Below are 16789 nucleotides of genomic sequence, written 5' to 3'. Positions count from 1 at the left end.
TCAAGATTCATGACAGTTATGATGAAATTATGTTTCTAAAGTAAACATTTCCAGTAAAATATGAGATTCTTGTGAAACCTGAACATGAGTGGAAACTGTCTGCATAGGCATAAGTTGCAGAATTGTTTAGATAAGAAAAGACAGGAAAACACATGAAAGCAAATATGAATATTCAATAAGAATGATGACTACTCCGGTATCTCCAGACCCTTCAGCTTTCTCGTAACAATATGACAAGGTTCACAACACTGGGGACACTTTCTAAACTGCCTTTTCCTCTGTAATACAATTGGTTGTTCACTAAAACAGTGTTACTTTAATTTTAATTTTCATTAAATAAATGAAATTAAAATTAATGGGGCTGGGTGTGGTGGCTCACACCTGTAATCCCAGCACTCTGGGAGGCCTAGAGAGACAGATCACCTGAGGTCAGGAGTTCAAGAGCAGCCTGGGCAACATGGCAAAATCTTGTCTCTATACAAAATACAAAAAATTAGCCAGGTGTGGTAGCGTGTGCCTGTAATCCCAGCTATTCGGAGGCTGAGGCAAGAGGATATCTTGAATCCAGGAGGTGGAGGTTGCAGTGAGCTGAGCTTGCATCATGGCACTCCAGCCCGGGCAGCAGAGTGACACTCTGTCTCAAAAATAAATAAATAAATAAAATTAATGGTTACAGTTAGTAGCAATAAAAGTAGGACAGACACCTCATCTATGAAAGTAAGCTTTTCCTGTAAGGATGATTTCCTTTTTTTTTTGAGACAGGTTCTTGCTTTGTCTCCAAGTCTGGAGTGCAGTAGCAAAATCTTGGCTCACTGCAACCTCCACCTACTGGGTTCAAGTGATTCTCCTGTCTCAGCCTCCCGAGTAGCTGGGATTACAGGCCCCTGCCACCATGCCCGGTTAATTTTTGTATTTTTAGTAAAGACAGGTTTTCACCATGTTGGCCAGGCTGGTCTCACCTGACCTCAGGTGATCCACCTGCCTCAGCCTCCGAAAATGCTGGGATTACAGATGATTTCTTATTTCAGAAATCTGCCAACTATAAAAGAACAATCTCTTTATACTGTCTTGTCTGCTTCTCTTGCTTTCTCAACCTCTTCTCATTCTCTTTTTTCTTTATATATAATATATGTATTTATATACATACACTATATATACATTTTTGTATGCATTATGCATTCATGTACGCAAAAAGTTCTGAAAGTTGTCCTACAATTTACTGTTTTATTTGCATATTCAGATTTTGGCATTCCTGGACTCTATTCTTTTAAGATTTGTTTTCAGTGTGTTTCAACATTCCTTTGTGGATTTAAGACATTGCACCTGCCAATTTCTATTCCAGAGATGGATTCCATTATCACATTTCTGCAGTCATTTCTCAGGGAGGGTTTTAAGGTGGTGTTTTCCAAATGACTTTTAAAAAATATTTGAGAATGAGTATGCTTTTGTTATTGTTTGCTTATTTGTTGCCTGGAAAACCTCTGTTCATGACCTTTATAGTTATGCCCAGTTATTTTAAGAGTTCTCACTTTAGCAGCGGTTGTAAGCATCTGGCTCCCCTGACATTTTAAAACTCCAGTTATCCCCACCAATTAAGGAAGAAAAAGCTCAGTAAAGTTTGTGCTGGTGCAACCAGCTTGCTTTAAACTTATCGTCAGGAATGGGAGGCAATGCGATGGATGGAAAAATCTCAGCCTTAAAATAAGATATATCAGAGTTCAAATTCTGGATGGATTGTTTACTTAAGGTGACCATAAAATGTATTATCTAAATTAGGACAATTATAAGAGTAAAAGAGTTCACTACAAATAATTGGGAGGTATTAATTAACCTACGATGCAAATATACTGGAACTATTAACTAGCCATGTGATAATGAGCAAGTTGTCAAAATTTCTGTGTTTCAGCTTTCTTATCTCTAAAAAAGGGCTACTAAATCCTGGAAACATTTTCATAAGCATTAGAGATAATGTATGACTCAGTACCTGGCATAGAGAAGCTCAATAAATGGCAACTGCTAATCATCAAAACCACAGCATCGGTAGTAGCTGTAGCTGCCACCTCTTCCTTAGGAGTATCACCCTCTTTAGGCAAAGCCATTACTTTGCCTGGTTTTCAAAAATGTGTTTATCATCTCAGTCTAGTGAAGAATAAAGTGACATAATTGAGATCACCTAAGACATCAGCCAAATATCAGCTGGGCCTATTGCTAACATCCTTCCAACACCTTCTTTATCAATAAAATTCTCTCTCACCAAGTGGCTTTGTCCCCCTCGTTAGATTGCTCCCTTTCTATAAAGTGGTTTGGCCATATTTACGCCAGTATTGTATAATTTTAGATTTATCAAGCTGTGCAGGGAGATGTGGGGAAGGGTATTCTAGAGATGCCACCTGCAACTGTGATTATAACTGTCAACACTACATGGAGTGCTGCCCTGATTTCAAGAGAGTCTGCACTGTGGGTAAGTCTTGAGAGCGGGTGTCTCCTCTGTCAAGCAACACTGCGAGTCTGTGAGTCCCCCCTTGCACCCTCTTGCAGTGCTGTGAGACTGAGCCTCCCCTTGCACCCGCTTGCAGTGCTGTTTTTCCACTGTATCACTTCCTTTGCTTAAGTGACTTTCCTTCACTTGCATAAATGTTGCAGCGTGTTGTACCTAAGAATGGTGTCAAAGCTTATGATTATTGGGGAGGGTAAGGGGAGCCTGGAAATCTGTCACTTGCACAAAGTTATTGACTAGTTCCAAGTAAAATGTCTTATTTTAAATAGAGAACATACTGTGAGTCAGCAGTCATTAAGTAAATAGTAAGGAGTAATTATTTACAATCAGAGATGTCCTCAACTAGTAATGAGGCCTTTCAATAGTTTCATCAAAAGAATACATGAGCATGGAATAATCTTGTCTACCATTGGACTTTTTGATGTTAACACATTTGTAAATTACCTGGAAAAGACACTTTAAAGATAAAGTGCTAGTGTTTAATGATGAATTTCAGTTAAAACTTGAAGGTCTGAATTTTAAATTATGAGTGGTGTTTCACTTGAATATATTTTGGGCCATTTTGTTATTAACACAGAAACATTTCCTATTCAATTTAAGAAAATTGTAATTAAAGTTATTTGAAAGGTAAATTTGCTTTAGAATTTGAATGTGAAGTTGAGGAATATATTGTACAATTTAAGTATTGGATAGGTAATTCTTTCAAATAGGCCTTGGTAAGTCCCTGTTAACTCTAAACAAGGCTTTTTAAATTTTCATTTTTTAAATGAGTAGTCCTCCCTAACATAGTCCACACTGTAAGATTAGGCTGAAAGCTTTCAACTATACACCTTTCCCAGTTTGTCATAATAAGGGCCTCTGCATTACAAATGATTTTTAAGCCTCAAAAGTGGCCCATTTATGTGGAATATATATACATATATATTTATATGGAATATATTGCTGAGATCTGTACATTCAATTACTGTGAATCTATTACAGAGCAGTGTGTGAAGAAGAGAAGGATGAAGAGACTTCATATGAAGGCTATCTCACTAGACATTTCCCAATTTGTCATTGTCCGTACATGTAAATAACTTGGGCAGCATCGGGATGTCTCTTGGAGTCTTGAAGGGCAAGAAGAGTTGCCCTCAGTCACCATATTTCTTTTTTGACTTTGGTTGTCTCCATCTGGGATACCATCTAATTTTTCCTGGATGATGTACTCCAAATTTCAAATAAAAGACTTAGAAATGAACTTTTGGAAACCTAGTCAAGTCTAAGGTGGGAAATGGCTGTCAAATACATGGGCCTGGCTTCACAATGAATAATCTGTAACTTCTTGTTTTGCTCTGGGTAGAGCTTTCCTGTAAAGGCCGCTGCTTTGAGTCCTTCGAGAGAGGGAGGGAGTGTGACTGCGATGCCCAATGTAAGAAGTATGACAAGTGCTGTCCTGATTATGAGAGTTTCTGTGCAGAAGGTAAGCATCACAGTACCAACCAATGCTTCTCACTACAGCCAGATCTGTGCACCTACCTTAGCATCACTGATAATGTCTAACACGCAGTCCATCTTAGGCCCTGATTTTACTAACATATAAGCTATTTGATAATAATTTTGTTTTGTGGAGATGAATTAAAGAAGAAAAGTGCCTTCCAACAGCAGAACCCCCAGGCTCAGCCAGGCTCCAAGAGTACAAGATGTTGCCAGAGGGGGAACATAGAGGATGAGGCTAAATGTACATGTCTTTTTTTTTTCTTCAGATATGGTTCAATTTCAGGTTAAATCAACAGTAATCAACTCACTTAATGATTTCTTATCTCACCCTTGATGACTTCATGAAGTCAACTATCCTCTGAGTTATCTGTGCTTTTGGCCTCAGTGTTTGAGTATATATTTAAGGACACAAGCAACACTTTCAGCTTCCCTAAACAAGTAAATTTATGAATCAGTTTAAGCCATTAAATTTACAGGCAAATCTACCTAATACGTTGTTAACCGTCATGTTCCTTCCCATTTCTGCAGTGTCCTCAGCAGTCTCTATTCCAATACATGTGCATGGTAAAGTCAATAACAAGGAATATTCCCATCTTAAAATCATCTTCTCTATTTATAGGTCTTGAAGGACTACTCTAGAGTATAACAAAAGGCTCCAGATTTTACAGAAAAAGATTTTAAAAATATACTTGAATACTGGATTACCTTCCTTTACCAAATTGTTGTTCTTAAATTCTACTTTGTTAAAACAAGAATATTTGTGGAGGTAAAAGTGAAAATAAGCTTTGCTTGCATAATCAATCTTATCATTTTATTTAAACAAGCCTGCGCTTCCTGCTTCTTTAGAACAGTGAAGAGTGGAAAACTGCTAATCAGCAGAATTGAGAGATGTTTCTTAACCGTTCAAAGTTTTCATTCGAAAACATTCCAAAAATAATGAAGACAACACCCTTGTAATAAAAACCTCAGAGCTCACCCTTCCTGCAGCTTTTAGCAGGCCCCATGATGAGTGACACATATTTACTCATTACCCTAATTGTTTTGGCTGTGAGACAAGAAAGCTAAGAATTTGTTTTGGGCAGAGGATGTGTAGGGAGTGAAGATGGTTAGAAAGTGATGAGACATTGAGAGAACATTTTGATAAAGATAATACTTTATGTTATGAAATGTTTGGTCAGATTACCTAAAGTTTAGGTAGAACTCTGAAAAAAAAATGATGAAGGCAATGCTGGCCAACTTTCTTTACAGAATTCATAAGATAGTCAGGGTCCCAACTTAAAATAATAAAACCACCCAGAACCTCAATACTTTATTTTTTAAGTATAATAACCAAACTATCTTGAGATTCACCACCTAGTTGTTTCAGTATAGATACTACTTACAGGTGTCTATATATCTAAAAATCATAACATTTCAAGAATTGAAGGAATCCCAGCCATCCAAGTGCCTCCAAATGTGAAAGAGAAAACAGAGTCCAAGAGGTTAACCGTTTTGGCCAAGAGCATTAGCTAGTACATAGCAGATCTGTTTCTCAAATTGAGATACTTGATGTTTTTGCTGGGTAGGAGGAGAAACAAGAGGGACAGTGGCCAGTTCACGGAGACTATAGCAGTAGGGTTCTGGGGCGATGTTGCGGGGAGCAGCATGATTTATCACAACCCTTCTGTACCCAGAGAGTCCCCAGTGCTGTTTTCTTATCCTTCATTAGTCCCTCTTCTTGTTCCTAATGATTTAAAAAAAAAAAAAAAAAAAAGAAGTTCCATGTTTTCTCTTCTAGACTGAGAAGCGGAAGAGGGAAGGGGACTAAAAGGTTAAAAAGATACACACCAAACCATTAACAGTTGTATCTTTGGGAAGGGCAGGACATTTTGAGGAAAAGCATAATGTGAAGGTGTGAACTTTTCACAAGAATTTTCATGTAGAACTTTTGTAATTAAAAAAAGAACAAAAGGCAAATTGGCAAAATTTAATTTAAATGAATATTAAAACAGAAAAAAATGAATACTAAAACAAAAAAAATTCTGAAGGCAAAGACCTTCAGAAATCATCTTGAATAAACATCTTAGTTTGTAGACAAGAAGATGAAGTTCAAGAGAATTATTTGCCTAAGGTCACAATGGTAGAGGCTCGCAGGCCTAGGACTGTAATTCAGGTCTTCTGATTCCTGAGACTTTGCTCCCTGTCATAACTTACAACAATTTGAGAACCAGTATTTTATAGCAATGCATCCTTAGAGTTAAATGGAGTCATTCGTTTTGGGCTGGAGCCTGCCTGCACTGGCTGTCACCAGCATCTACTCTTGAAGCTAGATGTATCCGTGCTTTTCACAGTTAGAGCTGCTGATAAACATAAACAAGATGTTAACTGACTTGTCTTGCTTGGCCTCAGTGCATAATCCCACATCACCACCATCTTCAAAGAAAGCACCTCCACCTTCAGGAGCATCTCAAACCATCAAATCAACAACCAAACGTTCACCCAAACCACCAAACAAGAAGAAGACTAAGAAAGTTGTAGAATCAGAGGAAATAACAGAAGGTAGGAAGATGACAGATATAATCAAAGGAGCTTTCTTAGATGAAGTAACTTGTAGGTGACTGCTTATATAAGCCCATTCTCAGAGAACAGGGTAATCTTAGGAATCATGAGGCTCATTACACTCAAAGGTTTTAGACTTTGCTTTTAAGTAAAGTTTAAGACAAAGTATAAACTCTCAGCTCTTTCTGTGTTTACCAAACCCAGCATGAGTCTGGGTTAAAACAAATCAGAAGGGACAAATCTTACTATAAAAAACAAAAACCACCCCATGATTTTCTTTGCAGAATAATTTGATTCTGTGTTTTGGAGGATATGGGAAAGTTGAGAGATACTAGTAATACTGCTAGTATCTGTGATAAGCCCAGGTGCCTTGCTTTTAACTGACAGATTAAAAGGCAGTTGGTCATATTACTAATAAGAGCAAAATCCAGATACTTGTAGACTAGTAAATAGCACTTCTTGCTGTATTTAGACTGGTGGTTCTTTTTTGTTTTAAATCACAGTTGGTGTGATCAAACTTTCTATTTGATTTATAGAACATTCTGTTTCTGAAAATCAAGAGTCCTCCTCCTCCTCCTCCTCCTCTTCCTCTTCTTCTTCAACAATTCGGAAAATCAAGTCTTCCAAAAATTCAGCTGCTAATAGAGAATTACAGAAGAAACTCAAAGGTTTGAGCATTGATAAAGATCAAAGACTGTATCAATGCCATATTAACAATGATTATATTTAAAAGTAATGCGTGCTGGTAGAACGAGGACATTTCAATATGGGGGGGGAATATAACTTTATAAATATTATCTTAGAAAATGCCAAATGAATACTTCCTACAGGAAATTAGTGCCAAGCGGCTAAGAAGCCACTCTAAAAGCAAAGGATAAGAAGATGCTGTAGCAGGACTGTGGAACCACAAGATGGCACCAGAGATGATTATTGATGGCTTTCTATTGTCATTCTTGTTTACTTGACATCATTTTGCTTCTTCTCCTTCATCTTCCTTGCATTTTCATTTTCCCTTCCCCAGGTTTATTTTAACAAACATTTATATGCTATTGTCCTAAGTGTTTTACAAGTATTAACTCATTAAATTCTTACAAACCTCTATGGAAAAAATATTATCCATATTTTACAAATCCTCTTTATTTTCCTAGTAACTTATATATTATATCTGGCTGCTTTTTCTCTAGTAGAGACTGTGCTACAGAATGGGCTATTATTGACTGAAAAGAGATTTCCTTTGCTGTTTATTATTTCCTGAAGTTCTGGTTCTAAATATATATTCTCTTTCTCCAGGAAATACTGGATTTTTGGATAAGGGAGTTTTAAAGAACTCTAAGTGGTTGTGATTTCCTCCGAAGCATTCTCTCTAAATAAATAGCCAGATATTTAATCTTTTAGTCACCCAGAAAATCGTGCACGAAGCCACCCTTGGGCTTTGTAGTTCACATGTGGGGCAGCTGCTATGGGAAAGCCTTGATAAATACTGTCTTTTTGCTGCCATCGCACCCTAAGCTCCTCCTTATGTCCCCTGGGACTTGCAAGTTTAGCTGCGCAGAAGAAAAGGAGTGGCTAATAGCCCTATGTGTGGGAACAAGGCTCAGCAGGGACTGTGGGGGTGACTGGGGCAGATTGCTCAGAGGTTAGCTGTAGAGGCCTCTGAGATAATTGGTGCAGCAAGATTGGTAGTACTAGGTTTCCAGGAGGAAGGAAGGGACATTGGGCACTGAAGAATAAGAGTACAAAAAGTGGGGGGCAAAGAACATTAATATAAACAGATGAATTAGTGTTATTTATCGTGTTGGTAATTTCGAACTTGCCACTGACTTCCATGAATTAATTGTATAGAGTTTAATTTGTGCTTTTTCATCTCTCATCTCATTTATTCCCTAAAACAGCCCAATAAGATACGTTGAGAATTTGCCATTTTACAACAAATTAAAGGACATAGTAGAGGTTAGCACTTTGCTTAGAAACCACACAACTAGTCAATGATAAAGATGGGATCTTTATGTCACTATTAAAGAAAAAAAAATTCTAAAATAACAAGTTGAATATTTTTTCTCCAGTAAAAGATAACAAGAAGAACAGAACTAAAAAGAAACCTACCCCCAAACCACCAGTTGTAGATGAAGCTGGAAGTGGATTGGATAATGGTGACTTCAAGGTCACAACTCCTGACATGTCTACCACCCAACACAATAAAGTCACCACATCTCCCAAGATCACAACAGCAAAACCAATAAATCCCAGACCCAGTCTTCCACCCAATTCTGATACATCTAAAGAGACGTCTTTGACAGCGAATAAAGAGACAACAGTTGAAACTAAAGAAACTACTACAAATAAACAGACTTCAACTGATGGAAAAGAGAAGACTACTTCCGCTAAAGAGACACAAAGTGTAGAGAAAACATCTGCTAAAGATTTAGCACCTACATCTAAAGTGCCGGCTAAACCTACACCCAAAGCTGAAACTACAACCAAAGGCCCTGCTCTCACCACTCCCAAGGAGCCCACGCCCACCACTCCCAAGGAGCCTTCACCCACCACCACCAAGGAGCCTGCACCCACCACCCCCAAGGAGCCTGCACCCACCACCCCCAAGGAGCCTGCACCCACCACTCCCAAGAAGCCTGCATCTACCACTCCCAAAGAGCCTGCACCCACCACCACCAAGTCTGCACCCACTACTCCCAAGGAGCCTGCCCCAACTACCCCCAAGGAGACTGCACCCACCACCCCTAAGAAGCCTGCACCCACCACCCCCAAGGAGCCTGCACCCACCACCCCCAAGGAGCCTGCACCCACCACTCCCAAGAAGCCTGCATCTACCATTCCCAAAGAGCCTGCACCCACCACCACCAAGTCTGCACCCACTACTCCCAAGGAGCCTGCCCCAACTACCCCCAAGGAGCCTGCACCCACCACCCCCAAGAAGCCTGCACCCACCACCACCAAGGAGCCTGCACCCACCACTCCCAAGGAGCCTGCACCCACCACCACCAAGAAGCCTGCACCCACTACTCCCAAAGAGCCTGCCCCAACTACCCCCAAGAAGCCTGCACCCACCACCCCCAAGGAGCCTGCACCCACCACCCCCAAGGAGCCTGCACCCACCACTCCCAAGAAGCCTGCATCTACCACTCCCAAAGAGCCTGCACCCGCCACCACCAAGTCTGCACTCACTACTCCCAAGGAGCCTGCCCCAACTACCCCCAAGGAGCCTGCACCCACCACCCCCGAGAAGCTCACACCCACCACCCCCGAGAAGCTCGCACCCACCACCCCCGAGGAGCCCGCACCCACCACCTCCGAGGAGCCCGCTCCCACCACCCCTGAGGAGCCCGCTCCCACCACCCCTGAGGAACCCGCTCCCACCACCCCTGAGGAACCCGCTCCCACCACCCCTGAGGAACCCGCTCCCACCACTCCCAAGGCACCAGCTCCCACCACCCCTAAGGAGCCTGTTCCAACTACCCCTAAGGAGACTGCTCCAACTACCCCTAAGGAGCCTGCTCCAACTACCCCTAAGGAGACTGCTCCAACTACCCCTAAGGAGACTGCTCCAACTACCCCTAAGGAGACTGCTCCAACTACCCCTAAGGAGCCTGCTCCAACTACCCCTAAGGAGCCTGCTCCAACTACCCCTAAGGAGCCTGTTCCAACTACCCCTAAGGAGACTGCTCCAACTACCCCTAAGGAGTCTGCTCCAACTACCCCTAAGGGGACTGCTCCAACTACCCCTAAGGGGACTGCTCCAACTACCCCTAAGGAGACTGCTCCAACTACCCTCAAGGAACCTGCACCCACTGTTCCCAAGAAGCCTGCCCCCAAGGAGCTTGCACCCACCACCACCAAGGAGCCCACATCCACCACCTCTGACAAGCCCGCTCCAACTACCCCTAAGGAGACTATTTCAACTACCCCCAAGGAGCCTGCACCCACTACCCCCAAGAAGCCTGCTCCAACTACTCCTGTGACACCTCCTCCAACCGATTCAGAGGTCTCTACTCCAACTACCACCAAGGAGCCTCCCACTAGCCACAAAAGCCCTGATGAATCAACTCCTGAGCTTTCTGCAGAACCCACACCAAAGGCTCTTGAAAACAGTCCCAAGGAACCTGGTGTACCTACAACTAAGACTCCTACAGTGACTAAACCTGAAATGACTACAATAGCTAAAGACAAGACAACAGAAAGAGACATACGTACTACACCTGAAACTACAACTGCTGCACCTAAGATGACAAAAGAGACAGCAACTACAACAGAAAAAACTACCGAATCCAAAATAACAACTACAACCACACAAGTAACATCTACCACAACTCAAGATACCACACCATTCAAAATTACTACTCTTAAAACAACTACTCTTGCACCCAAAGTAACTACAACAAAAAAGACAATTACTACCACTGAGATTATGAACAAACCTAAAGAAACAGCTAAACCAAAAGACAGAGCTACTAATTCTAAAGCGACAACTCCTAAACCTCAAAAGCCAACCAAAGCACCCAAAAAACCCACTTCTACCAAAAAGCCAAAAACAACGCCTAGAGTGAGAAAACCAAAGACGACACCAACTCCCCGCAAGATGACATCAACAATGCCAGAATTGAACCCTACCTCAAGAGTAGAAGCCATGCTCCAAACCACCACCAGACCTAACCAAACTCCAAACTCCAAACTAGTTGAAGTAAATCCAAAGAATGAAGATGCAGGTGGTGCTGAAGGAGAAACACCTCATATGCTTCCCAGGCCCCATGTGTTCATGCCTGAAGTTACTCCCGACATGGCTTACTTACCGAGAGTACCCAATCAACGCATTATCATCAATCCCATGCTTTCCGGTATTAAGAATCAGTTATTTTCATTTTTAAAGCTGGTAATGTTAGTTTACATCTATCTGAACCAGAATGCCTTAGTTTAGTATCACTCGACTGAGATATATTACCTGACCTTATTAACTTGTGAAGTTTTACAGCTTCCCTGTAGGTAAGCAGAGGTGTAATTATAGTAAGCTTTTTCATTCTCTAGAAAATTAAGTAATAATTTAGGGTTGGGAATTTAGCATATGTGCCTGTGAGCAGCAGAGATGGTATACAGAACGTCAAAATAATTTAGTTCGGAGTCTATTCTTAAAAGTACAATGCAAAGCAAAAATCTGTAGTATCATTTTCCAAACTAACCCAAAGGGAGGGCAATCAGAACTGAAAGACGCAATTTCACATTGAGTTCATACATCCAATATATGTCTAGTTTACATGAAAATCAAGGTAACCTGGCCCATTCCAATTCATAATAATTTATTTCATATAACACTTTTGAAGAGTATCATCTTTAAGTAAAATGGAATTATCAAGTATATAACTATGCAAACAGGTCAAACTGTGTCCTTCAAGATCTTAGAAAAGGTAAACAGGAAATAGAACCATGTGGAAAGACTTGAAAAGAACATACATACTTTTCTCATTCTGTCCTACATTTGTTTTGTTTTTGTTAATTTGTTTAGATGAGACCAATATATGCAATGGTAAGCCAGTAGATGGACTGACTACTTTGCGCAATGGGACATTGGTTGCATTCCGAGGTGAGCTATGTACACATTTTTCTTCTCATCATTCTCTTTTGGCATTTATGAGAACTAAAGCCGTCGAAGAGTGCTAGTTTGGGTTGTTTTCTGGAGGGGAATCTGATTGATAAGCACACCTCACAGGAGAATCTGAGAGTAATAACAGAAATATTGGATTAAGGAAATTAGACAAAGTAACAAAACAAAACCCTGAACTGACACTACTGAGGTTTTTTCCTATTGTTAAGATTTAAAAGGTAGTTCAATTTTTTTTGGGGGGGGGGTGGTAGTTAAAATTTAAAAAATAAAATAAAATACAATTTTAATTTCATACCAAATGAAATGACACCAGCATGCATATTCGCTGCTTTATTTGAAAATCACATCTCAGTTGTGATGTGTTCAAGTGTTACACTCTCTGCTGGAGAGTAACAGAAGAAAAGTTATTTCCTGTTAATTCTGTGCTGTACTCTGCTAGTCCAGTCTTGACACATATTTAGATTAAATCTGAAAACAATTCCTTTTCATGCAGTAGAGGCTAAAGAGATGTTAGTCATTAAATTATAATTCCTTAGTTCTAAGAGATAAAGAAATTGAGACCTAAGGAGATAGTGACTGTATCACAAAGCCAAAAGGCTTTTTTGAGACAGGATCTCCCTCTGTCACCCAGGCTGGAGTAGAGTGGCACAATCACGGCTCAACGCAGGCTCGATCTCCTGAGCCCAAGTGATCCTCCCGCCTCAGCCACCTGAGTAGCTGGGACTACAGGTGTGCACCACCATGCCTGGCTAATTTTTGTATTTTTTTTTTAGAGACAGGGTTTTGTCATGGTGCCCACGCTGATCTCAAACTCCTGGGCCCAAGCCATCTACCCGCCTTGACCTCCCAAAGTGCTGGATTACAGGTGTGAGCCACTGCACCTGGCCCAACCAATAGGCTCTTTCTAAAGAAACTAGAAAGCTGAAGTATCTCAAAGGTTATGCTAAATTTCAGACTTGGGAAATACCTGCTCTCAGAAATGTTCAAATACTACCTTTGTATCTGACTAAACTTCCAGTCATACAATGCATAAGAAAACTACATTTTTTTTTCATTTTGGTTTCTTTTGTGATAGGTTTAGCATTCAGCTTGTAGGCTGATGTCTCTCCTTAAATTTTAGGTCATTATTTCTGGATGCTAAGTCCATTCAGTCCACCATCTCCAGCTCGCAGAATTACTGAAGTTTGGGGTATTCCTTCCCCCATTGATACTGTTTTTACTAGGTGCAACTGTGAAGGAAAAACTTTCTTCTTTAAGGTAACACAAATATCTTTGTGAGAGAAATTTAATAATAATTTGTAACTGCATTATTTATTACAACATATATTGCCTTAACCTCCAATATAAGTGTCCCCACTTTTAAATACTCTATCATCAAAATTTAATCATAATTCAACAGTTTGATAACAGTAATGGTCAAAATTCAACCATTTAACTAAGTTAACACGTTCTCTCTATACTTAAATCTAGAAATGAGTTCCAAATCTTTTTTCCCAAAGCTGCTAACATAATTTTCTCTTTTAAATTATCAGGATTCTCAGTACTGGCGTTTTACCAATGATATAAAAGATGCAGGGTACCCCAAACCAATTTTCAAAGGATTTGGAGGACTAACTGGACAAATAGTGGCAGCGCTTTCAACAGCTAAATACAAGAACTGGCCTGAATCTGTGTATTTTTTCAAGAGAGGTATGTGTTACATAATTGACAAGATTACAAAACTTTTAAAGAATTACACTTAGCATTTTCATTTATTATTTACTGTCAAAAGACCTCTTTAATGGCTAAAATCAAATATTTTCAGTGAAAAAAATCAAAATTGAGGGTAGTGTTCTTATTGCCCTCAATTTTTATTTAGATTTCTTCACAGGCAAATCACAATTCATTTGAGTTTTCAGGTCACTGATAGAATGTCATTTACTTTCGCTTCACAAATGTGCATGTCATCCTTGCACAGGGGCCATGCTAATCTCTGTATCATTCCAGTTTTAGTATATGGGCTGCCAAAGTGAGCACTTGTCACTTTCAACTGAAATTAAATATATAACTATGTAATTTGCTGCATCTATTCATTCAACAAGTACTTCAGGGTTTAACAATTATTTTTATAATACCCTTGACTAATAGCCATTATTAATATCAACATATTATATGAAAAATGAGAACAAAACTGTTTCCTATACATTGTAAAAGTTGTTTTCCACCTTTTCTGAGGGTATTAAAATTTTCATTTTCCATGTGATATTCTAATACATAACAGGTGGCAGCATTCAGCAGTATATTTATAAACAGGAACCTGTACAGAAGTGCCCTGGAAGAAGGCCTGCTCAAAATTATCCAGTGTATGGAGAAACGACACAGGTTAGGAGACGTCGCTTTGAACGTGCTATAGGACCTTCTCAAACACACACCATCAGAATTCACTATTCACCCACCAGACTGGCTTATCAAGACAAAGGTAACATTTTTATTGTGTTAAAAAAATCCTTAAACATAAGTAGATGTAATACAGTTTCTTATACAGTAAGGCTTATGAAATATAGATACTGATCAAACAGCCCTAATAATTTAAGCTTACTGACAAAAAACTCATCCACTTGCCTTAGTGAATAACCAAAGACCAATACTTTCTTTTTCCGTGTGGGTAAGGAAAGCAGTTTGTTCAGGTTTGTTAGTTATAACCAATACTATTTATCAAGTACTTCTTACCAAGAACATTATATACCAATCTATAACCCTCAATAGTTCTACATCAGAGGGCTAAAACTGAGATTAAAACGCAGATGTCTGGCTCTTTCCAAGATAGTACATTGCCTTTTAATCTGGTATCTTTTATTAAACATGCCACTTACAGGTGTCCTTCATAATGAAGTTAAAGTGAGTATACTGTGGAGAGGACTTCCAAATGTGGTTACCTCAGCTATATCACTGCCCAACATCAGAAAACCTGATGGCTATGATTACTATGCCTTTTCTAAAGGTAAGTTATTAACTAATAGTTTCCCAAGGAGGTGATATCATTTGTGAAAATATGAAGATAAAGTAAAAATGCTGGCTGCAATGATGACTGAATGTAAGAAGTTACACTATGATACTTATTCTAATTGCTGTGAAAAAGAGTTAAGACTTTTGCTTTAATTTCAATTAAAATGATGGCACTGCAATTCAATTCTGCTCTAACCTTCATGAGATTACGATAAAACATCCAATTACTAGAGTAAACTTGCTACTGACGATAGTATTTTACTTCTATCATTTGTGGCCTTTAACAGATACCTTGTTTGGCACAAGGTTATAATGATTTGCATCATTGCAGAGTCTGTAAGATCAGAAAGAAGTTCCTGAGAAACTAATTTTATTAATTAAATTATATTACTCAGGATGCTTTTCTTTGAAATGCCCAGAAACTAAGTTATTCTGCCTATAATTCCATAATATGAATGACATTGGCATGTATTTTTTAAAAGGAATAACCCCAAGTAAATTATTTTTCAAACTTGGTTACTCTTTAATGCTTACTTCATAAAGGAGAACTGAACCTGATTTTACAAAAAGATGGTGAAATGTCAATCTTTTGAAACATCAAAAAAGCTGAAAGGTTGAAAAGTCTAGGCAATTGTTTTTCTTTTTGTTATAAAGTTCAAATTAATTAGTAAAAACATCTCTATTAAAATGATAAACATTGTCTTTGAGCATAATAGTCAACATAAGTTATTTTTTAGTTTGGGCATTGTTTTCTTTTTAACTAAAACAATGTTTTGTCTTCCATTTAGATCAATACTATAACATTGATGTGCCTAGTAGAACAGCAAGAGCAATTACTACTCGTTCTGGGCAGACCTTATCCAAAGTCTGGTACAACTGTCCTTAGACTGATAAGCAAAGGAGGAGTCAACTAATGAAGAAAAGAATAATGAATTTTGACACTGAAAAACATTTTATTAATAAAGAATATTGACATGAGTATACCAGTTTATATATAAAAATGTTTTTAAACTTGACAATCATTACACTGAAACAGATTTGATAATCTTATTCACAGTTGTTATTGTTTACAGACCATTTAATTAATATTTCCTCTATTTATTCCTCCTCTCCCTCCCATTGCATGGCTCACACCTGTAAAAGAAAAAAAAATAGAATCAAATTGAATATATCTTTTAAGAATTCAAAACTAGTGTATTCACTTACCCTAGTTCATTATAAAAAATATCTAGGCATTGTGGATATAAAACTGTTGGGTATTCTACAACTTCAATGGAAATTATTACAAGCAGATTAATCCCTCTTTTTGTGACACAGTACAATCTAAAAGTTATATTGGAAAACATGGAAATATTAAAATTTTACACTTTTACTAGCTAAAACATAATCACAAAGCTTTATCGTGTTGTATAAAAAAATTAACAATACAATGGCAATACGTAGAGATACAACAAATGAATATAACACTATAACACTTCATATTTTCCAAACCTTAATTTGGATTTAAGGAAGAAATCAATAAATATAAAATATAAGCACATATTTATTATATATCTAAGGTATACAAATCTGTCTACATGAAGTTTACAGATTGGTAAATATCACCTGCTCAACATGTAATTATTTAATAAAACTTTGGAACATTAAAAAAATAAATTGGAGGCTTAAGAATTAGAAAACTT

The 16789-nt window shown here is 38.6% G+C and overlaps 2 protein-coding genes and 1 non-coding gene across 3 annotated transcripts in view; 1 reads left to right on the top strand and 2 right to left on the bottom strand.

The window, feature by feature from the left end:
* Positions 1-2383: 2383 nt before the first annotated feature.
* On the top strand, positions 2384-16088 carry PRG4 (proteoglycan 4). The gene is made up of 10 exons (XM_054548355.1): positions 2384-2461; positions 3824-3956; positions 6362-6511; positions 8575-11361; positions 12024-12101; positions 13243-13379; positions 13655-13811; positions 14383-14580; positions 14977-15102; positions 15896-16088. Exons 1-10 carry the CDS (start codon positions 2384-2386, stop codon positions 15991-15993), a joined length of 3942 nt encoding a protein of 1313 aa, XP_054404330.1. The 3' UTR covers positions 15994-16088.
* Positions 14035-14138, bottom strand: LOC112131024 (U6 spliceosomal RNA). Its single transcript, XR_002913183.1, has one exon. It is a non-coding gene; the product is annotated as a U6 spliceosomal RNA (small nuclear RNA).
* TPR (translocated promoter region, nuclear basket protein) overlaps positions 16041-16789 on the bottom strand; it is a 61517-nt gene continuing 60768 nt past the window's right edge. Inside the window, exon 52 of the mRNA XM_024245851.3 lies at positions 16041-16241. Within this exon, the coding sequence (XP_024101619.2) occupies positions 16186-16241 (56 nt within the window). The 3' untranslated portion in view covers positions 16041-16185. The remainder of the gene's footprint in view (positions 16242-16789) is intronic.

The sequence above is a fragment of the Pongo abelii genome, chromosome 1 (assembly GCF_028885655.2).
Source record: "Pongo abelii isolate AG06213 chromosome 1, NHGRI_mPonAbe1-v2.0_pri, whole genome shotgun sequence".
Lineage (NCBI taxonomy): Eukaryota > Metazoa > Chordata > Mammalia > Primates > Hominidae > Pongo > Pongo abelii.
Note: the sequence above shows the minus strand (reverse complement) of the source record. Positions and strands in the feature narration are given on the sequence as shown.